The sequence below is a fragment of the Ahaetulla prasina genome, chromosome 1 (assembly GCF_028640845.1).
Source record: "Ahaetulla prasina isolate Xishuangbanna chromosome 1, ASM2864084v1, whole genome shotgun sequence".
Classification (NCBI taxonomy): domain Eukaryota; kingdom Metazoa; phylum Chordata; class Lepidosauria; order Squamata; family Colubridae; genus Ahaetulla; species Ahaetulla prasina.
Genome location: NC_080539.1, coordinates 228,729,262 through 228,753,035, shown reverse-complemented (window position 1 = coordinate 228,753,035; position 23,774 = coordinate 228,729,262). Strand labels below are relative to the sequence as shown.

General features: G+C 37.9%; 1 protein-coding gene across 2 annotated transcripts in view; it reads right to left on the bottom strand.

Moving 5' to 3' along the window:
• Nucleotides 1-292: 292 nt before the first annotated feature.
• The window catches only part of STAM2 (signal transducing adaptor molecule 2), a 31,699-nt gene continuing 8,217 nt past the window's right edge, over nucleotides 293-23,774 (bottom strand). The window contains exons 2-14 of one of the 2 annotated variants that reach the window (XM_058192736.1): nucleotides 21,509-21,593; nucleotides 18,017-18,092; nucleotides 17,639-17,734; nucleotides 14,648-14,794; nucleotides 13,655-13,724; nucleotides 11,856-12,048; nucleotides 9,682-9,776; nucleotides 8,495-8,571; nucleotides 8,248-8,335; nucleotides 7,983-8,037; nucleotides 7,337-7,490; nucleotides 4,334-4,485; nucleotides 293-4,237 (exon numbers count right to left, since the gene is read on the bottom strand). In XM_058192736.1, the coding sequence (XP_058048719.1) occupies nucleotides 4,015-4,237; nucleotides 4,334-4,485; nucleotides 7,337-7,490; nucleotides 7,983-8,037; nucleotides 8,248-8,335; nucleotides 8,495-8,571; nucleotides 9,682-9,776; nucleotides 11,856-12,048; nucleotides 13,655-13,724; nucleotides 14,648-14,794; nucleotides 17,639-17,734; nucleotides 18,017-18,092; nucleotides 21,509-21,593 (1,511 nt within the window). In that variant the 3' untranslated portion in view covers nucleotides 293-4,014. The remainder of the gene's footprint in view (nucleotides 4,238-4,333; nucleotides 4,486-7,336; nucleotides 7,491-7,982; nucleotides 8,038-8,247; nucleotides 8,336-8,494; nucleotides 8,572-9,681; nucleotides 9,777-11,855; nucleotides 12,049-13,654; nucleotides 13,725-14,647; nucleotides 14,795-17,638; nucleotides 17,735-18,016; nucleotides 18,093-21,508; nucleotides 21,594-23,774) is intronic. The other variant, XM_058192743.1, reaches the window with a different exon arrangement.

The following is a 23,774-nucleotide window of genomic DNA, read 5'->3' as shown; positions in this document are numbered from 1 at the left end:
GAAACAAATTTAAAAATACCGGGGATCAACTATGAAGCAATAGCAATAGCATTTAAGACTTATATACCACTTCACAGTGCTTTACAGCCCCTCTCTAAACATTTTACAGAGCCAACATATTGCCCCCAATAATCTGGGCCCTCTTTTTACCGACCTTGGAAGGATAGAAGGCTGAGTCAACCTTAACCCAATCAGGATCGAACTGCCGAATTGCTGGCAGCAGAAATAGCCTGCAGTACTTGCATACTACCCATTGCGCCACCACAATATAAAACACAACTAAAGACAACTAGAGGATTTGTTAAACAAGTTTTATTTGCACAAGTCTGTGCAAATAAGTTGGAGACAAGATATTCTAAAGTAATGGATTGCACAGTTAATACCAGAGGCTGCTTGAAAAATATTGTACAGAAATATTCAAAATGTAATTTGTTGCAGGAAAGAAATGATTAAATCTGATCTTGAACAAGTAACCAGAATAACAACATTTTTCTACAGATTAAATCTTCAGAATGCATTTCACTGATCCCATCTTTCTGTAGTAGAATCCCTTTTTCATCCACCACTTAAAATGCAATTTCAAAGTAAATTTAATTCAGTGTCATGTGGAGTTAAACTTTCTACATAAGTTTATTACAAAAGCAAACAAATAAACCACTTCCTGATTATGTGGAGCATCCTGGCACATTTTGGGTTATATTCAGGCATTGCATGATTAACAATACCTTTGACAAAAACACAACCTAAGTGTGGTGCTAGGGAGGCCACACTTGGAATACTGTCTCGCTTTGGTCACCACAATGCCCAAAAGATGCTGAGACCCTGAAAAAAAAGTACAAAGACGAGCAACAAAAGTAAGAGGTTCGGTGGTTAAATCATATGAGGAATGGCTAAGGGTGTCTAGTTCAATGAATACGGGTGGCATGGCAGTTGCCTTCTGGTACTTAAGGGTCAGTCACAGAGGTGGTCAACTTATTCTTCAAAGCAACTGAGGGCAGGACAAGAAGCAATGGGTGGACACTCGCTAAAGCGAGATCCAACCTGGAACTAAGGAAACTTCCTGACATTAAGATCAATTAATCAATGGAACAATTTGCCTCCCAGAGTTGGAGGTGCTCCATTTCTTCAAAAAATGATTGATATCTATTTGTCCTAGATGATATATGGTCTCCCGGCTTGGGAGGGGGGGGGTTGGACTAGGAGACCTCCAAGGTCCCTTCCAGCACTATGATTCTATGTAATTCTATGTATCCTTCTCTTTGAACCCATTCTGCATGTCTCCCCAATCTAATCAGCAATAGCTATGAAGGGCTTGTATGAAGTTTTGTTTTTGGAGGGGGGGGAATTCCACCACCGGTGCCATTAAATTGGTTAAGGGGCAGCACGAATACATAGTAAAGGAAGTATTATATTTCTAGGCTCTTTTATTTTCTGAAAAACCATGTCAGCACAAAAGTAATAAGGCAGGAATCCCCAACCCCCGGTTCTTGGTATGCCAGAAACTGGTCCGCAAAACCCCATCCGCGGGATGCAGGCAGCATGTGAAACCATGCCCCCTCTGATCCACAGAAAAACGTCCTTCCATCAAACCGGTCCCTGGTGCCCAAAAGGTTGGGGGTCGCTGTAATAAGGGATATTTAAAACTCTTGCAACTTTAATAGGGGTGGGGCACGGCAAACGGAAATATGAAAATATTTGGACTCCATAGCCTTTGAAATCACAAGGCTATTTAAGAATGAATCTCTGTAAGGAAAACATATGGTGATATAGTTTGGACAATTATCTAGGGCAACTTTTCAAATACAAATTTAAGATAGCAAATTATATCTAAACATAAACTGAACCTTAATTGAATGCCCACAAAACAAATTACAAAACAACACTCATTATGAACTGTAAAGAATTTCTATTTATTCAGTTAATGTATGTCAAGCAAAGCAAGTATTGTTTACTCTTAATATAAAAATAGTTATACGTCTGCAATATAGTTGAAATTCCATTCAAATCAATGGCTAAATACTCACTGATGCAAATGAAGGTCTGGGCCCTAACTATGGAAATATGTTGTTAATTCCTTTGGTAGCATCATTATAATCATGCCTTAACAATAAATATTTTAGTTTAGAAAAGGGAAGAAACATGATCCCTACTGACACCGAAACACTAAATACACCAATTCAACATCAAAATTTATACATATTTACAGCCTGCATAAATGCATTTTAAGATTACACCAATTAACAATAGAGCCAAACGCAGCTATCTATAAAACTTCAGTGATTTGAGAGAATTAGTATATATATAGTTGTGTATAAAATCTCAGACCAGTGGATATATACACACATTTATTATTTATACATTATATATAAAGGAGAGAATGCAGTGAAAAAAGACTGTTTCAACTCAACATCACAGTCAGATATTGGGTACCACTTAAAGTAGTATCAAAGATTGTGATCAATATAAATGGACCATCTAATAATGTATCAATGTGGGAGAGCAATGCACTATTCAAAATCCTCGTTTATAAAACGTTGGAGCTGAATGAGAAAACTCAGACTTGGTTCTAAATAAGGATTTTAAAAAGCAGCCTTTAAAATTAAACATTTTTGAGAAGATTAAAACGAAACCAACACCAAAAAGGAAAACCCAAGTGTTCTTGTTGATAGAAAGAGATGAACAACAGCTATGTTTTTCTGAAACCGCCTTCTCAAAGACATCGTGGTCCAGATCATTATATTACCAGAAATCTAAATAGCTTACTTAGCACCAATGTTGGAAGTGAAAAATGGGGCTCATTTGATGGTAGATACAACAGGCGTCAAATACTACAGAACAATTCTTCAGAGCACAGTATAAAATGCCAATGGTTTCTTTGCACTGACTTATACATTTCTGCTTACTTTAATAATGTGTCCATTTCCATTTCCAACTATAGTGTATGCAAGATCTATTTTCCCTCCCTCAGAAAAATCCTGTTATTAATAGGATAAAATCCACGAGCAGCAAGAAATGAACAAGTATCCAGAACAGAAAGTTTTTCTTTTTAGGAAAGAAAAACTTTTTAGTTCCTGGTCAGGAACTCTTTTTGACTTCTCAACAATAGAAAAATACATTGCCATATCCCTTTTCGCACTCCCTTACACAATGTGTATTTTACCAGTTAAGGTAAAAAAAAATAAATCTGCATATAAATCCTTGCTGTGACTACAGTTCAGCATAATTATCAGCTTCTCCTTCATATTCAGTAATGCCAGGGAATGAGAACAGAGAGAAAACACTGATCCAGATTTGATCAGGTCCATTTGTGTTAGGGAATTTATGAAGTTAAAAATGTGCTCTTTAAACTCTTCGTCTTCAGATAGATACTCCACAGCAATAAAACTAGTTTTTGAGAAAAGCAAGTAAGAAATCCATTCTGGCAGAAACCTTAAAATCCATTAACTTCTCTGACATTCAAAGTGAGTGAGTGAGTGCGTGCGTGCGTGCGTGTGTGTTTTCCTCTCAGGTTCATAAAGTCTTTATTGTATAATCTCAAAAGGCAATCTTGTTAAGATTATGATCTCAAAAGGGTAGAAACCAAAATCCAAACTAACTAATTAAACTTGAGTTTCAAAGAAAGCACTTCAAATGTAAGGCTTCCATTAAAAAACAATTACTATGTTCCCAAAGTCTGGAAAGAATAAACAGGAGGAGTTGCATATATCAGCTTTGTTTTCAAGCTTTTCTTACAAGGGAAAAATTGAAGTGGCATTTTTATAAATAGTGAGAAGACAAGAGAATATTACAGAAGTCAGGATTGGAAAGCTTTTTTAAAAAAAAACACAACCGCAGCTCACCTAGTTTAAAGAGCTATGCAGAAAAACAGTTAAGCCTGAATTAACATTTACTTTGAAATTGCTTAGTTGTCTGTTCCCTTCAGCAGAAGTATCCTTTTAAATCAATGGAAGGACAATTTAAAAGATTACGGGTCAGCAACATCTAAAACGCTTCCCAGGCTCCGACTCTGCATTTTCACAGGAGAGGCTGCTGGTGATAATTTGTTTGCTGCTGTGGAAGTGAATGAGTGGGAACTGCTGGATAGCACGGACCTTGAGGCAAACTGGATGCAGTGTTCTGGTAGGCTAGCATATCCACCGGCATGGTCATCTGCTGGGCATAAGAAACAGGACCAGCAGGTGGGAGGCAAGAATTCTGGTTCATGTAAGTAGAACTGGGCACAGAATCTAGACCAGGACTGAAATACAATGAAGACATTAGCTTAAGCAAACCCCACAAACATAATGGAGAGACGGGGATAAAGCTGATTAGCTAAAACTTGCTAATGGGTTACCTCATGTAGGTCGGAGGGGGCTGAGATGTTACTGAAGAATTCACGGTTGGAGGCAAAGACCTCAGTGGACCAATCTGGTCGCTTCCTGGATTGTAGCTTGGAGGCATACCATGGACCACGTAATTCCCACTGTGAGGATGGATGGGATATGACTGCAAAAGAAGCAGAACGGAACTGACCTTCTGAAGCACAAGAGATATTTCTAAAAAGGAAGGAGCAGTTATTCTTCCAGTAGTCATTAATACAAGAACCCAAGTAGCACACCAATGCCATGCGGACGGAACCAATTTTTTATTGCCAAAATAATCTTTCAGATCTGCTAGGTATAGACAGAGGAGGACTCTCTGAAACTGATCTGAACATGGAAGAGCTGGGAAGAGGGGGAAAGAACTTTCACTAAATGAGAAGTGAAATAGTGTTCTCACTGAATGAATCCATGAACCTTCAAAGCTTGCAAGAAGCATCTGTAGGAGTTTAAGAAAGCAGTTTCTCAGAACAGATACTGGGGTGGGGTTGGGGGTGGGGCAGAGGTCATGCTTGTGGCACAGTTGGTGCACTGTAAAGAACCCATGTCTTTTCTTAATTTCCACCGAGCTATGTGGTCTGAAGCAATTTGCAAACAGATTTCTGCATCCTGCTTTCGTCATTTTAATGTCACTATAGCTTTTGTATTCTCATTTAATAGAACTGAAGCTTTGTTGCGGTTCTTCTGTGGCTACTATCTTTATCAAGGGCTTATCAGATTTATCTAGCTATAGCATGTATATACCCACACCCACTTTGGAAAGTAAGTAATGAAGGTAGCTCAGTTGAGAAAATTAAGTGACGCTAGATTCTTCTTGCTCAAACTCTGCCCATTTCTAATATAACCTTTAATATACCAGATAAAATTGAATATGATTTTAGTTGAAGAAGAAATGCTATTGTTCATTATGACAGATTTCATGCAGCTTGCTTTATATTTCTGCTACACTGAAGTAATAAGTTTGGATCAGGACATTATTAAAGCTACAAAGCTTATAAAATATTTGCAGATCCCTCGCATCCTGGACATAAACTGTTTCAACTCCTACCCTCAAAACGACGCTATAGAGCACTGCACACCAGAACAACTAGACACAAGAACAGTTTTTTCCCGAAGGCCATCACTCTGCTAAACAAATAATTCCCTCAACACTGTCAGACTATTTACTGAATCTGCACTACTATTAATCGTTTCATAGCTCCCATCACCAATCTCCTTCCACTTATGACTGTATGACTATAACTTGTTGCTGGCAATCCTTATGATTTATATTGATATATTGATCATCAATTGTGTTGTAAATGTTGTACCTTGATGAACGTATCTTTTCTTTTATGTACACTGAGAGCATATGCACCAAGACAAATTCCTTGTGTGTCCAATCACACTTGGCCAATAAAATTCTATTCTATTCTAAATAAGCATAGAGCAATTTTAGTTTCTCAGACCAATGTCATAGACTATCAGAATAACATAGATGTCAAGAAAACTATGCACGTTTTCCAAAATGTGTTAGAATGAGATAAATATGTTATATACATCAAAGTGCTTCATTTAAAAAAATGTACTAAATCCCATGGTCCTAAAAAGAGGACTTTTGGCCTATCATTTTATGAAGAAAATGTGAGCCTATATTCACCCCAAATGAAGATAATCTCATATGGTGCAGATTATATGGCTGCTTTCCCAAAAAATATCTTTTTATCAGTTCAAAATTTATAACAGAGCTAAATAAATGCTTGAATGTATTTTATTATGTTTATAAGGTTTTAATAAAATGTTATTTATATCACAGCTGTGGCTTTAAATGCTATATTCTGCTTTCAGATATTTTTTCTAAACAGTCTTAAAACCATTTAAATGAACAAATAAATATAGAAACAAGAAAATACTGAAGAAATATAGCAAGCATTTTTAAAGAAAATGATTGCTTCAGGATTTAACAGTAAGTCGAGATTAAATAATAATATAAAAATATTTGCTCCTTTAAACGTAATGTTCCCTTATTGTTCTGTAGTCTTCAACTGAATACAGTATTACCTTGAAGTGAGAGGAATATTAGTTCATCTAATGCTCATTATTTTCCCTCACATCCCCAAATACTGTCAATCATTTCAAAGAGCTCATGGAAAATATAACAGATGAATGTACTATCTTTGATGTGGTAGTTACCATAGTAACTATTCTTTTCATACTGAATTATGTAAAATCCATCTAAAATATGCAACATCTTTTTCATTTAATTGCGCTTCTAACTTTTCTTCCCTCAAACTCCATCCCCCAGCAATTCCTTTATGAAAAACACAAACTAAATAAACCAAAGGCGATGTAGATTCAGAGTAGTGCTGCATGTCAAATTGTGGGGTATGTTAACAACTCTCAATTACAGTCTCACTGAAAGTCCATAAAGCAACACAAAATGCACTAATATATGAATGTGGAGATGTCATCTATGAAGCAGCTCGAGTGTTTGGGAGGAGAGTCATGCAGTGCCCAAGATTTTGCCCGCTATCCCAGCAAGTCTTACATGTGCCATCTGAGTCATCCTGGGGAAAGCAACTCTGTTCACTCACTTATTAAGTTTTGATGGAGACATGTTTAATTTAATCCTAACGGAGACTCACAACATTCCCACTGCATACAAGGTTTTGCAATACTTTATGAGAGCTGTTTTGAAGGGTTCTGAAGACAGAACTGACAAATACCATGAAATGCTACTTCCAACTAACAGAATTCTTTGGATTGAAGGGTTCATGGAAAAGCTGCAATTACAACACTGTTTGACACTCATTAATTCTAAGAAAGAGGTAAGATCTACATCTGTTTAATCATATGCTGATACATTCTGCAGCAGAACTTTAAAGTCTTTGTGGAAATTCAAGTCCTTCATATTGCAGTATTCTGTTCTTGTGTGCCCAGCAGCCGCCATTATATGTGAAGGGAATCCTAGAAAGTAGAAGTAAAAATAAGGCACTGACCTGCACTGGAACACTGGCTGACGTGGGTGCATACTGTGCCGTTGAGTGCATCTTTGAGTAAGCAGAATACATAGGAGCTTCATTCATTAGTTTATTGTAGAGTTCCAAAGCTTCCATCACTTTCACATTTAGTTCGGACAATTCTGAATGTTTCCTAATTCAAGCAAATGAAGTCGTTTCAGTTATCACTGATCAATTGGTTTTGTTTGATCATAAACTTCATAAGGAAGAATATTGGTAGCTCCGGGTTCAAATGAGGAATTCTTGGTACTCTCTGAGCTTGGCTGTTTTCTTGCTGACATTTTATTACCCAAGTGCTAGCATGATGATGAAATGAATGAAGCATCAGCAAGAAAACAACCAAACTCAAAGAGCATCAAGCACCCTCAGTAAACCTCAGCCTAGAAATTAAAGATTCTTGGAAATAAATTATTAATTTCTAAATATGTGTCATATGCCAGTTTGCATAATATGTCACGTACCACACTCAGTTCTTTGGGCTTAGTTTTCACAATTATTACACTCCGTAGGAGATCTGAATTTTTGAAGCTGTTTGATGACCCATCTTATTTTTTGCTCATCTACTGTACTACTTAAATATAAATTGCATTTTTTTTTACTTATAAGCATTACACAATTGCCTTACCTATCAATTTCTTCTAGCTTTTCATCTATCATGGGACCCATCTGTTGACAGACATCTATGAACAGTAAAATATGAACATCTGATTAGTTAATTGCTCATAAATAAAAGCACTGGGGTGAATGCAATGCATGGATACTTTGCCTAGCATGCAAAAAGAAAGGAGAATTTCACCTGCCTTTCAGACTTGGTTTAGCAAATGGAAAACATGAAAAGGACAATAAGTCTGGATAATTTTTTTTTAAATCATAAGTAGCAGTAGTGATACCTTCTAAATCCAGAAGATCAGGAGAATCAGATTTAGGATCTGTTGGATCTATGCTCTGAAGTAACTGCAATGTCTTATCCATCTTATTCTGGAAGACAGAGAAAATATATTTAGAAAGATATTCAAATTGGCAGTTCAAGTTCTCAAAACCCAGTACAAAATTTATCTTGTGACAAGAGGACATGGTAGCTTCTTCAAAGAAAAAGCTGACTAAAATGTATTATGCCGGTGGAAAGCCAAGACATACCTCATCTATGTACACTGGCTCTGGCTCAGGTTTTGTAATTTCAGTAGTGTCCTCAGAAACATCCTTGTCTACAGGCACTGCGTAAAGACCATGACAACATTAATCTTCCTCCTCCAAATCTAATTTCTCAACATACAGTAATTTTTGGTCAATATACCCCATGTTCATATTCGAAGACATATTCTAACAACTCAGATTATTAACAACTTAGATTATTGTGTACAAACAAACAGCAAGAAGAGCAAACTTTGGAAACTGAGCTTTTTAGATAAGACAGCTAATATGGAAGAGATAATGTTCAGTACTTGCTTAACTATTTTTAATCTACCAATAGTTTGGGTATGTTTGTAAAGTAGTGTGTGGCAAGAAACCCTAATTGATGGAGAGGCAAAAAAACACTTTTGCATGGCAAATATTATACAACACAGGGTAAAGTTACAGACCGAAATAAATTTCAGGATAAAGATAATATAAAGACTGGGAGGCTTTTCACAGTTTAATAACATAGATAGCATTGTTCTAGAAATTAATTTCTTGTTGCTTTGTGAACCCTGATGCGTGAGATGTTTGGCTTAATAACCTAATTAATCCATGGATATTCAATATATGTTTTGGTAGTTTGGGGGTATTTTTCATTAACCCAAATGGCTGGGAAGCCCTGGTGAAGAATATATAAACACAAATCAAATAAATTTTAAATTCCGTTGGTGTGATTTCAAACTCTCTCTTCTAAAATATAAAAGTACTTTGTATCTAAATGCATAATTCAGAGCAAATTACTCTTCGAATCATGATTATAGCAGTGTCTGACTCATGATATTAGAACACTTTTGTCTAGCAACAGTAAAAACACTAGATCATGAACATGACATTTAACAATAAACTTTTTTCATGAATACAATTCGTATCATCTCCATATGCAGCTCCAGAACAATACGCCATTAACAGACACAAGACAAATTACTTCTCAGCAAGTGCAAGACCTTCTGATTTTTGAACATGAAGTAACAGTGAGTTAACAATTAGAACAGGAGTGGGCATTACAAGGCAGAAGACTAACCCACTTCCAACATACCTAGCAGCTTTGAACAAATCATTCAGTTTCTTAGTAGTTTCCGGAAGAATCGGATGATATTACATATATGATTCCTGAAGTGTTCTGAAAATCAAATTTCTAATCAGTTTACCTGTTTCAGGCTCATCATTTAAGTTAGGGGTCACAAAGTTAGAAGGGAACAATCCGATTCCTCTGTGATTTTCTCCTTTCCACCAATTGGCATCACTGCACAATAAAAAAGGGGTATTTTAACACACACATGAAAATAGAACCATGATGTTAAGATTCTTGCTCTTCTTCCACCCTCAGGATAGAATCATCTCAATATATCAGTTAATACTATTTAAAATTGCATTATGTTGCCTTCCTCTGTACTTAGTTCATTTAAGGAAAATAATCAGGCACATAATCCTAAACTGTAGTCCAAGATTACCCAGCTGCTTTTGTGCTTAAGGTGGAACTAGAATTCACAGTCTACTGGTTTCTAGCCTGGTTTCATTACTTCACCAAAATGGCTGTCATTTTATTTTTACAAGATGAAATAAATTATGCATGTCACCTTCCCAATATAATCTATTCAATATATGCTGGGACTGTAACTCCAAGGATTCTGAGAGCTATAATTCCAATACATCAAGAGGACACAAGGGTGGGGAAAGCTATAGCTACCGTGTTTCTCCAAAAAGGCGGCCTGGTCTTATTTTCTTTTGACCCCCCAAAAAAGGCCTTCTTTTTGGAAGGTTCAAATTATTGACTCACCTCGCGGTGGTGGCACTGACAGTGCCACCCAGCAGGAGCCCGCTGCTGGCCCACTTCTTCTGCGGCCGCTTGCTGCCACTTGCATGTATTGCCCTGGCCTCCATTTCACTTTCAGATGTCTGCCAGAAGGCATCTGCAGCCAATAACAGAGCTCCAGATCAATCCAGAGCTCTGTTATCGGCTGCAGATAACAGATGATGGCAGCCATCTGAAAGCGAAACAGAGGCCAGGTTGATGCGTGCAAGTGGCAGCAAGCAGCCACAGAAGAAGGAGAGTCAGGTGTCAGGGTGTGTGAGGCCTGGTAAGTAGGACAGCTCCACCCCCCACCCCCATCCCCACCCTAGCTTATTTTTTACCTGTGTGCCTCACCCCACTCCTTGCATCCTCAGGTGGGCGGTGTCATAATTAGGGCTAATTTTGTAGGTGTGGCTTAATTTGATCACATGCACTCAAAAATGTGATAGGGCTTCTTTTCAAGGTGGGTCGTCTTTTTGGAGAAACACGGTATAAAAATGATGAGAACCTATCCATTAAAAAATACAAACTAATGAGAAACAGCGCCTATGTTTTTCTCTTTGAACCTTCATCTAGCTCAGAAAGACCCAATTTATCCAAAACAATTAAGGACAATAATTTTCTAAATAGACTTTGGAAGTGGGGTAGAGTTATAGCAATTAGAATAGTTTTTAATGCTGGGTCTTTTTATCTTTATTACATGGTGTAGGTCATGATTTAAATGCACAAACAGTACCAGATATACATGAACAAGAGTGGTTCCCATTCCCTTTTTAAAAAATTGATAACTTCTTACAGACATAGCAGATAAAAAGAATAATCATTTTTAAAGACTAAAATTTAACCTGAATTTTCAGACTTTAAAAATGTTTCATAAAAATGCTCAAGCATATACTGATCAGCATACTTTCTATTCTATTTGCTAATAGTTAAAATAAGTTAAAAATCAGGATACTAACCTCTCTCTAAAAGTTCAAAGGCAAAAAGTTCAATTCATAGGGAATGTGGGCTGAGGGAGTAATATACAGTAACTGCAAAAGCTGATGAAGATTGTTCTTTCAGAACCTCCTGGCAAAAATATCCTCCAAGCAGCCATAAGCAATAATTAAATTGGAATTTCTTCGGTCTCTAATAACTTTACAAATATGTATCATCTTGGCTGTCATCAGGTTGGCCCCTAAGATCATTATTTTATTTTTCAGTAAAAGTTATTCTGAAAAAAAGGCCTAACAAAATAATTTTATATGGTATATCCTAACTAACAATGAAACCATTATCTCTCTGAGATGCTGAAGAATCTGCACTGAATTTATGCACAAATAAAGAGAGTGCATTTCTACTGAAAATGATGGCTATGGAAATTTTCTGTATAGTAAATAAATTGTAGTTTATTGAACTGAATCAACCTTGTTCATAGAAGAGTTTGGAAATAAACACTGAAGTGGTTGTTCAAAGTGCAAGTAGCATATTAAAAGATACATTCAAGTTCAAGTTCCCTATCTGAATACAAATAATAAAATACTGACATACCTGTCATCCAAAACAACAATAATATCGCCACTCTTAAAGGTAAGTTCATTATCCTCGACTGCCTCAAAGTCATACAAGGCTCGCACTTTTCTTGAGAGCTTTTGATGGCTATGCTGAATGTCTACAGATGGGTATAAAGATTTTGTCTCGGTTTGCTGCTGCTGCTTCTGTTCTTGCAAAGATAATTCAATAGCTACAATTTGAAGAACAGAAGCACATTTTATGCCAGTTAAAATTATGTGAATTACTTGCATGTCATGGTGTATAGCACAAAGCTCTCTAAAATGTTCCAAACAAGTGTCTTTTCATTTGATTTTAGCTTCGGGCATTAAAATTATACAAAGATGCTCATTCAGATCTCTTTACAGGTAGTCAACTTACAATCATTCGTTTAGTGACCGTTCAAAGTTACAACACTGAAAAAAGTGACTTATGACCACTGCAGCATCCCCATGGTCACGTGATTAAAATTTAGATGCTTGGGAGCTGACTCATAATTATGACGGTTGCAGTGTCCTAGGGTCATGTGATCGACCTTCTGACGAGGAAAGTCAATGGGGAAGCCAGGTTCACTTAACCGGAGTACTAACTTATCAAGTGTAATTAACAACTTAACAACTGTGGCAAGGTGAGTTGTAAAATGGGGAAACTCACTTAACAAATGTTTCACTTAGCAACCTAAATTTTGGACTCAATTGTGGTTGTAACTCGAAGACTACCTATACGTATAGCTAATTCTGGATGGATGATTGTGAATAGAGGTACATTCCAATGCTGAGATTAGAAAATAATTGGACATTCCAAAAACTCTACTTGTAAACATGCTCCAGAAAACCTAAGAAAGCTGTCATGCAGTTTGCTTAGTTTTAGCCCAGTAAGCTATGTGAATTCAGCCGTGTCTTACTCAATAAACCACAGTTAAACTTAGCATGATGACTGAATCTACCCACTGAATACATCCAAGCTCTGCTGATTGTGGGAAACAAGGTGCTAACTGCTCTAAATGCTTCAGAGTTATCACCCCTACTATAGATTGAAAACTGAAGTTGTCCAGGGAGGAAATTAGTTATTGTTACAGTATAACTAGGGGGAGGAAGGCAAAACAGGTTGCAGCCTTCCATACAAGTAGTTATGATTATGTACAAATTCACCACCTTAAAGTACTGTAGAAAAATCAATATAGATGTTAATATACTAAGTATTAAATAAGGCATAGATTAACCATAGCCCCAAATATATATATATAGAAACAACAAGAAACTCAATACACAAAGCGTTAGCCAAGAATTCTTAAAAAACGTTTTTGAGGAAATCCATACACAATTTATATTATATAAATTAAATTAAATTAAATCCAACTCAAAGAATTATACATTATTTTGTTAGCTAGGTTATCAGCATTTAATAACTCAAAACCAAACATGTATAAAATATTTAAAAATAGCAGTGTCAGAAACTGGCCAGTTGTAATATAAAATGGTAATACTTTTGGAAAATTGTTTTAAGAAATGGCAAACAACCTTAGAATTCCAAGGAGATCAAAAGCATTTTTTAAAAATTCATTTGCTGAGATATACGTCTGTTTCCTATATACTTTCCTTGCTTCCTTCACGAAGTTTTAAAAAATACAATTGTTCAAACTTCCCTTTGTTACTACTGGCTATATAGCAAGGATTCGATTTGAATTTGTGTTCAACGGAGAATGTCACACATTTTAACCATCAAGCATGTTCCCAAGTACAAACTTAGAAACATGAAAAATATTGTTATCACTCAAGAATTGGTGACTAAAGTTTTACCTTTAGCTATATCTTCTTCTTCTTTGTTTTTGCCTGATGATGCACCATTCTTGGCAGCAGCTGAGGGACTCTGTAAATATACTTGCAATATAAACATGCTACTTCAAGTGGGAAAAGTTCTATATTTGCCTGCACTTTGAAAACAATACTAGTGTTATTTTAGCTTACTTTGTGGTAAGTATTTTTTAATTGTTTAAAGTCAGAAAAAAGATAGGAATCATACTCAATAGGTGCTCAGAGCAATTATTGTTTTTTGGAAATGAACCAAAGTCACATATCGACTGTTAATAATAATAGCAATAGCATTTAAGACTTATATACCACTCTATAGTACTTTACAGGACTCTCTGACCAGTTTATGTCAGCATATTGCCCACATACGCTGCCTATTAAATTTAAGTCAGGTATCAAATGGCTGTTGATACCTGCCAGGTCTATTCAAACAGCCCAATATAGATAAAGCATATGTCCTTGTTTTTAAAGCTGTGGTATATCTGCTCTTACACATTTGGATTTGGTACAGAACAGTTCTTAGTCTAAGCAACATAAATATTATAAGATGATGCCATTTTAGTGCTTCATTTAATAAAACTGCATTTTAGATCTGAAAACTGTTTCTGCACATTTTCAAAAGCAGGATTAATATTCTGCATAGAGTATAATCCAACACTGCAAAGTCTCCAATCAATGTTAAAAGTATTTATGAAGCAAATAATCTTACATACATATTGTGTATATTATATAATAGGTATAATACATTATGAGCTTCTACTCATCCCAAGGCCTATTTGCCCTGTGCACCACAGAGCATCTCCCAGCTCTGTAGCACCAGCGTGGGGAGTGCTTGTGGGCAAAAAATTATTGGTGGATGCCATTAAAATGTGGATAGTTGAAAGTGGATAGAACTCACATTCAAAATTTAAATTCAGTCATTTTCCTATTAGCACCAAAACCCCAAACTTTTGTAGGCATAAATGAATTCTAACCTCTTACCTGTGTCCCAGCTGTAGGAAACACAACCCCTTCTTCCTTAAGAGATTTAATGGTGGCTGATATTAAGCTGAACTGGGGGTCCTTCTGAAATTCTTCTGACCATTCTACCATCAAAGCCTTTAATTTGTCACATACTTTAGGATGTGCCTAAAAAAAGAAAGCACAATAGATTGAAGCAAAATTAGCAATAAATAGTTAACAAAACAAACTGCCAAAGAAGTTGGTTGTCTAAAGAAAACCTACAATCTGACATGTTTAACAGAAAAAATTAAAAAGTTATATTAGAGATGGCTGACCATTGTATGATGACATGTATTTTAATACACATTAAAAGACAATTACAATTTAAAAACCAATGAGAGCTGATGTGATGTAGTGATTAAAATTGTACTAGCATTAGAGGGGTCCATGTTCAAATCCATCCTCAGCCAAGGAAAAATGGATTTGGCCTGTTGCTCTCATTTCGCCCAGCTTGCCCCATAAACTTAATGTTGTGGAGAAAAAATGGAAGAAATTCCTATGTATGCTGCCTGGAGCTCTTGAAGAAAAAGCAGGATGTAAATACGAATGCGGAAATAAATAAAGCTCTTAGTAGGCCTATAAAATTTTTGGCACCCCAGAAATTTTTCCAGAAAATCAAGTATTTCTCACAGAAAAGTATTGCAGTAACACATGTTTTGCTATACACATGTTTATTCCCTTTGTGTGCATTGGAACAAAACAAAAACAGGGAGGAAAAAAATCAAATTGGACATAATGTCACACAAAACTCCAAAAATGGGCTGGACAAAATTATTGGCACCCTTAACTTAATATTTGGTTGCACACCCTTTGGAAAAAATAACTGAAATCAGTCGCTTCCTATAACCATCAATAAACTTCTTACACCTCTCACTCGGAATTTTGGACCACTCTTCCTTTGCAAACTGCTCCAGGTCTCTCTTATTGGAAGGGCGCCTTTTTCCAGCAATTTTAAGATCTCTCCACAGGTGTTCAATGGGATTTAGATCTGGACTCATTGCTGGCCACTTCAGAACTCTCCAGCGCTTTGTTGCTATCCATTTCTGGGTGCTTTTTGACGTATGTTTGGGGTCATTGTCCTGCTGGAAGACCCAAGATCTCGGACGCAAACCCAGCTTTCTGACACTGGGATCTGCAGTGCGACCCAAAATCCTTTGGTAATCCTCAGATTTCATGATGCCTTGCACACAGTCAAGGCACCCAGTGCCTTGAGGCAGCAAAACAACCCCAAAACATCATTGAACCTCCACCATATTTCACTGTAGGAACTGTGTTCTTTTCTTTGTAGGCCTCATTCCGTTTTCGGTAAAAAGTAGACTGATGTGCTTTACCAAAAAGCTCTAACTTGGTCTCATCTGTCCACAAGACGTTTTCCCAGAAGAATTTTGGCTTACTCAAGTACATTTTGGCAAACTGTAGTCTTCTTGCTTTTTTATGTCTCTCTGTCATAGGTCTTTGGTTGTTCGGGTTTTCTCCCGTGTAAAATTGGAAGTGTCTTGGCGACGTTTCGACGAAGTCTCATTCGTCATCTTCAGGCCAGACCGCAGCTGCAACATTAGCCATTTCAAACCCCTCCAATCCATTCATGCAGCAGACTGACACCCACTATGAAGATGTAGCACGACCACAAAGCCAAACAACAGCTATGCAGCTCACCAGCTCAAATCCCCCTGCAGCACAGACTAGACTGAGCACAACCAAGCCCCCACCAACACAGGACACACCCCCAGCCAATCAGAGCACAGAAAAAACCCCATCCAATCAGAGCACAGCCAAGCTCCCACCCAATCAGTTCAAACCCCCACTAGCAGTTAAAAGGAAGAAACAGCTGCGATCACACATTGCTCCCAGAAGCACGAAGCTGAAGCCTGAAGATGACGAATGAGACTTATATATATATATTAAAGTATCTCCTCCCTCTTTTCAACAATCTGGACCCAAACAATGACTTGGCATTTCTCTAGCAGAGTCTTTTTTAGATAGATACAATTCAGCTGTTAATATAAGCTACATCCCCCACGTGGCCACACTGACTTATCAGCACTAAGTCTCTAGAAAGAACTGGGGAGGAAGGAATTGAGAGGATGAGTTTCTGGGAAGCCCCTTCAGGTGACAGCAACTCCACAATTTCCCAAGTAGCACCTCATGATATATTTGGGGACAAAGAGTGATGTGAATAGCTCTGGAGCTAACCAACTGTTTAGTTCCAACATCTGTGTAACATTCCCAAAGCTGCCAACAAACCGATTGGGTGGGTGCAAATTGAGACCCTACATTACCCTGCTTATCCCTATCTTTTTGGCTGACCTTCTGCAGTCTAAATGTTGTCAAAACAATACTGTCTCTATACAGTCCACAATCTCCCCACACCTAAGTGAATCTGGGTTCTGTTTTTATCTATAGGTAGTCCTTGACTTATAACAAAATTTCCAGTGCTAAGCAAGGCAGTTAAGTGAGCGATGCCCGATTGTATGACCTTTGTCACTATGGTGTTAGGTAAATCACTACAATTAAATGAACTTTGTGGCTGTTAAGTGAATCTGGCTTCCCCCACTGACAGTACTATGATGATGTATCTGCACCAGTTTCATAATTCACTGTTCAAATGATTATGAAATGTTCCTATTGTTTTAACTCTAACACAGCATAGGAGAATATTCAACCTTTCTTTGCAATCTGTTGTTCCTCTGTGGAAGCTGTCAGTTCAGATATTGCAAAAATTAAATGTTCTTTGTAGTATTCCTGATTAAAGCAAATCACCCAAGTATAACCATTATTTATATAGTTTATAATCATATAACCATAATTTTGTATAGTTTTACCTTCTCTATTAATATCACAGATCATTTTTTTTAAATTTTATTTCCACATTCTAAGTTAATACTAGAAATGCAAAAGATAAGTGCAGTGAGACAATCAATATACTTTTCTATTAATTTTCTCTAAATGTGATACATCTAAAAACCTCACCTTGTTTATTATGACACGCACTTCACTGGCAAAATCACGCGAGCAGATTTCTAAGTGAAAAATCTTTCCACAGTTTGATACACAGGCTCCCAACAGCTAACAAAATGAAGACAGAACTGAATAAATGAGACCATTCACAATGAATTGCAAAAAGCTGTCCATAAGTAATAAAGATATTGATCCTAATCAATCCCTGCCCTCCCCCTCCCCACCTAGAGCTGGATAGGAAGAAAACAGGCCAGTAATATTCAGAAATAAATAAGATAAACATTATTTAGCCATCATTATCAATAGTTTAATTTTTTTTAAAGCTTACAAGAATTGTTTTATGAAGAACCTGAGAATTTTCACCCCTGAATAAATTATGTGCATACTTACAGTTAGTGCCTGCAGTGCAACATGGGGTACTTTATGATTTACTCTCTTTAAAATGGCTTTGAGGCAGTCTTTTGCTCTAGATAAAATAATATCTGTGTCAGTCTCTTATTTTAATAACTTAACAGGGAACAAAAAGTCCCAGAAAGAAGAAGACATTGAAGAAAGAGCTTTGGGTCATCATTTTATTATTAGTGACACAAAAGGAAGATGCACTTCTAATACTTCAACCTCAAAACCCAATCATATTCTGCAAAGCAAGCCACAGTCAATTCAATACATATCTCTAAGAGAAAATATCCAGGATAAAATAGGTAGCTTTCAATCATAAGTCAGGGTCCTCAAAATTTTTATACAAGGTTTTGTGGCTCCAGCCCCCCCCCCCCCCCTGCGGGCCTGGCCCCCTGCCAGAAAGTGACTCAGAGAATGAGGGGGAAGGGCCGTCGGGGCTCCCCTCTGCAGGGCTGGCCTCTCTGGTTCAGCTCCTGGAGGAGGTGATGAGGCCTCTGTCTCCTGTATCTCCCCCCACCCAGGCAACGCTTCCAGACCCAGCTGTGGACAATCAGTCCTGGTTAGATCTCAGGTTTCGTAGACAAGAGAGGCGGCAACAACAAAAGAAGGGGTGGGGCAGGCCTAGAGAGTGCTGAGTCACGGAGCCACACCTCACAGGGTATAAAAGCAGGAGGGGCTGCTCTACTACTTCGTGACGGACAAAACAAACTGACTGGAGAAAACTTGAGCTGAACTATTTGACTGAGCATTTGGCCTGGATTGCTGTTTGTTCCTGACTTCCTGGTTGCTCCGGTAACGAGCTTCTGTGATGCCGGCATCAGGGAAGATAAAGAAAACCTTGGCAGACGTTCGGTGGTCTGCTGCCAGAGCTGATAGCTGCCGTGGACTAAATTGCTGGCTAATTGAGTCAGTTCACGTGTTTCCCAGACTGAGGTGGGGGGGACAGAACACAAGGGGCCAATTCATGTCCCTCAGATTGTAAGGGGGGGGGGTGGACTGAGGTGGTGGGCATGGTTAGGTGGTTGTGTGACTGGGTGGGCATGGCTAGGTAGTTGTGTGACTGGGTGGGCGTGGCCAATTTAGCAGTCCATTAAACAATAGACACAAATTAAACTTTTTTTGCTCCTGAGGATTTATTTGCTCTCTATCTCCTTTCCGTTATTTGAGCCCCTCTGAAGAAATTAAGATTTCAAGTACAACTGAAGTTTAGCTCTCAGGTACATTCAAAGACTTTTACCTGTATCAAAGGAAACAAAAGTGTGGTAGAAGAGCAAATGGAGATGGGTAAGAGAAACCAGGACATGGAATATTTGATGAGTACAGAGATGAGACTGGCTCCTGGTGCATCCTCTGCAGGATCCCCTTCAATCCTGGCAGTGCCCTGGGATACCTCGCTGAATTCATTCCATTCCCATTCCCATTCCATCCTATTGCTATTGCTATTGCTAGTCCATCCCATCCCATCCCATCCCATCCCATCCCTTCCTATTCCCATTCCTATTCCCTTCTCTCCTATTTCCATTCCATTCCATTCTAGTCTATTCTATTTGCATTGCAGCGGTCTCAATCTGTTTTTGGAATCTTGCTAGCTGCCCCAGAGCTTTCTCCGTTCGTGTCAAACGCATGCATCAGGCTCTGGCAAGGGCTGTGCATGTCTGGCAGGCAGGATCGGACGAAACAGACATCGCTTGGAGCAGATCTGGCGAGGAACCCTCAAGGTGGGGGCTCAGCAGCGTTGATCCGCTGGCCGGCCAGCCAGCCTTTCCCACCTCCCTCTTCAGGGGCAGAGATGGCCGTCCTTCTTCGGGGGCAGGCAGCCTCGCAGACCACCGCTGCACAGGGGAAGGACAAACAGCCAAGCAGCAGCAGCAGGAGAAGGCGGCACCCGCTCCCTAGCTTGCTTGAGTCTCGCCAGACCCGCTTTGCCAACAGGCGCCTGCCTCCGCGCATCCCGGTTTTGGCCGTGAGGCCTCCCCGAGATCTGTTTTTAGCCTGCCTGGCCCCCAGGAGCACTCTGCCAGCCAAAAACGTTGGCCTTCCCTTCCAGTTCCAGCCCGTGGGGCTCACCAAGGTAAGGCCTACTCTCAGCCGAAGGGTGGGGGCCGGTGGATGGGTGGGGCAGACTCATTGTCCCGCACGGGCCAGATTAATGGCTTTGGCAGGCCGTATCCAGCCCATGGATCGTAGTTTGAGGACCCCTGATTTAAGTATTTCAACACTTCAGTTTGAATCATGGTTTGTTATATTAATCTAATGCTATTTTTCAGTTTTCTGATTTGGTCAGGGTTCCCACATCAATTTGTTCAATAAACAAACTGAATTATAACTGAATATAAACCAAGGCATAAACAATTGTTTGCAAAACACAATAGCTGCTATAACATGACAACTGGTGTGACTCCAATATCTACAGAGCCATGGAAATGGCTGTGGCGAAGGAGTGTAGCAGTTAGCAAAACATCAGTTCAGTCTGGGGAAAACAAGACAGTGTGAAAAAGAAAATCAAAGTTGCCACTCTAGAAGGGGAAGAGAAAGAGGGAGGAGTAACACTGTTACCAGTAGCTGTCAAGAAGGACAATAAAGGTGTGCCGTCCCTTTCCTTAACTAGCCTATCTTAAAAGGCTAACAGTAATGCAGGGAATGGCAGCAGAATCATAAGTGCTATCTCAGCACTGATTGAATGCAAGTGTACAGAGTATACTAACTTAGGTTCTATGTGCTTGGGGATTCACGAATGGCTGAGCTCCAATTTTTTACTGGGTCCATATGAGCACAGATATTACAGCAGCAATCAAAAGAGGCAAACCTGTCACCTTTCTACAAGTTGATACAAAAGATAATGTGAAAGGGCCTAATCACCTGGAAATATTTGATGTGTCTAGTTTAGACAACAGTAACCTACAGAACAACACACAAACACAATTACAAGCAGAACAGCCCTGGCATGCTAATTACTACTTGAAATACTCTTTTTATTATTCAAATAGAAGCAGACGCTGATGTCTTTTAACTATCCATATTTTATCTTTTTAGTCCAGTCTAACCTAAAAGCATTTCATGAGACTTTTTTTTTAAAAAAAATAACTACTTAACAATGGAAATTAATAACGACCAGTTTCTGAGAATAGAACTAATGATTAGTAGAAATGTTTGCTGTTTTTATATATGTTCCCCTTAGGACAACTGGCTGGACGAAAGCTACTTTCTGTTCTGGACATCTTCTAAAGGGACCTAGTTTTAAGGTACACGTTTTGATTTGGTATAAAGTGGATCTACTGCTCCCCACAACCTTTTAAATAAGATAATATAGCATAATCACTCTGTGTCCGGGAGTATGTGTGTTGGTGTGTATTTATATGTAGGTTTATGAGTAAGTATATATATCTAAATATGCATATAAGCTTAAAATGACAGATCTGGGCAGAAGGTACATTAATCAGAGTTTTAAGAAAATAACATTCAAGATACATTGGTGGGTCTTACCCATTAGGAGTGCTTCCAACCTTGTCACAAATATCCATAATAACTGCCCAATCTTCCACAGTGTTGTACTCATTTGTAGCCTTTTCTGTGGACAAAAATTACATACAAAAATCAACAGCCTTTTAGGCAGGACACAAGCATCTTGTGTCTGAAATGGTTGCGAGCTCAAAAAGTACTTTCATTATCCCGCTAGAACCCTAAATTCACAAACAAGGTTGTTTTGCATTCTGACTATAATATATGTCTAAAATTGGACAGATTTACTTCAGTGCAGTGGGAAAATAATCCCAGCGTTACAATTTCAAATGAATAGTAAGTTATAACAGATTGGAGTCTGAAAGAAAATCTGAATGTTTTCTTTATAGTGAAGAAATATCAATGTTCATATTTTACCTCTTAGAAGTCTACAAATGTCTAGAAATAACTGTCTTATTTTCTTTTCAATCCAGACAGTTGATTCATGTGGCATCGACAGATGAAAGCATACCAGCATTATACCAGCATTCATTCTCACATAGGAAATTAAAGATAAGCACAACTATTTCTACTTTGTGAACAAAGTACACTATCAAGTAAAAAAGCAAGTTATTCATATTATCAACACGAGTTGTATTTGGGGGTGTATTAGCATCAAATCTTCATGTTTGGTAAAATAAACATTTGAATTCAACTTTTTAGGAGCAATACTACCTACAGAATGGAATTTTTTACACATTTAATAATTTTATCTCTAATTTCCCAGCAAGTATAAATGGTATTCCCATTGTTAAAATAATATTAAAAGCACATTTACACATACACAGATACATCATCTCATTCAGTGACACTGAAAATCCTTAGGAATACAAGACATTATTGCTGATAGATACTGAAAAATTGCAAAACCTCTTAGAGAGAAAGGATGAAATATAAATGTAGTTTTAAAAGCTGTTAAGAAAATTGGAAGCTACTTATTTATAATTTTTGTTTTCTTTCTCTTCTCTTCTTTCTTTCTTTGCACTTTTTTATTACTATTTTTCTTTATTCTTTCAAAAGTGTATTGTTTTTATTATTTTAAAAATGTTTTTAATAAAAATTATATATTAACAAATTCTCCCTTCTCACCCCTATGGGTGGTATGTCTTCCTCAATCTTGGGTCCTCTACCAGAGATGTGGAAGATTGAAGCTTCTGTGCATTATCTTAGCTGTTTCCTCACACTGCGTTCTTTCTGGGATCTGTTGGAGCCACTCTCCAGGTTAAGAGTCACAGACCCGAGTGTTCCTAACACCACTGGGACCACTTTGGCCTTTACTTTCCATATTACCTCTAGTTTCCCCCATCAGGTGCTGGTATATCTCCAGTTTCTTATACTCTTTTTTTCTGATACTGCTATCTCTTAGCACCACCACATCTAGCACTACTTTGGTCTTCTGGTCCTCAGTCTACTACCATAATGTCAGTTGATTGACCAGTACCTGCCTGTCCATCTGGATCTAGAAATCCCACAGAATCTTAGCCCTGTTATACTCCACAACCTTCTGTAGAATTTCCCCTCTGGATTTAGGAGTATCTAGCCCCTATACTGTGGGGATGTTCCTGTATACAATGCCAGTACTTGGTAGTGCCGTTTCGATGTATGATGTTCCTGCCTGTATCTTAACCCCTGCAACCATTTGTTGGAATTCTTTGAGGCCTCTTTGCATAGTCTGGGCCACAGGTCTTATCTAGTGCGGTAAACCCTTGCTTCTATGCATCTGGTGTCAAGTGCCTGTTCTTGTGCGGCTATGATCAGTGGGCGGTCCTTTCTAGTCACTGATTGGATGTCCCATTGTTTGCCAATCATTAAGCACAACCAAAGCTATTTTAGTAATAAATCCCAGATTGAAACCTGTAGGCTGACCAGCTTCTCAAAAACCTTCCCTCAAAAGAGAAATTTAAAGACTGGTCAACAGTTACTGAAGACTGTTGCATCTATGGCTACAGTAATATTATAGGTATTTTTTATCTATTTACATTTTATTGCTTTTAAAAAACAGAAAAGGAACAAAATGTTAAAATAAATTTTATGTAAAAACATAATTCTCAAAAAAGAGATAGCTTTTTGTTTAAGAAATAATAAGGACAATGCTTCTTTAAAACAAATGTTTTTACAATGTTCAATACTTACTATATTTTGGGAGAAAATGGTGGACTATATAAATAAGATTGGGCAACAAAAACTAAAATTTTCAAAGAATAATATTCTGTTGAATTACATATCTACTGCATGGAATTTGACAACTGGC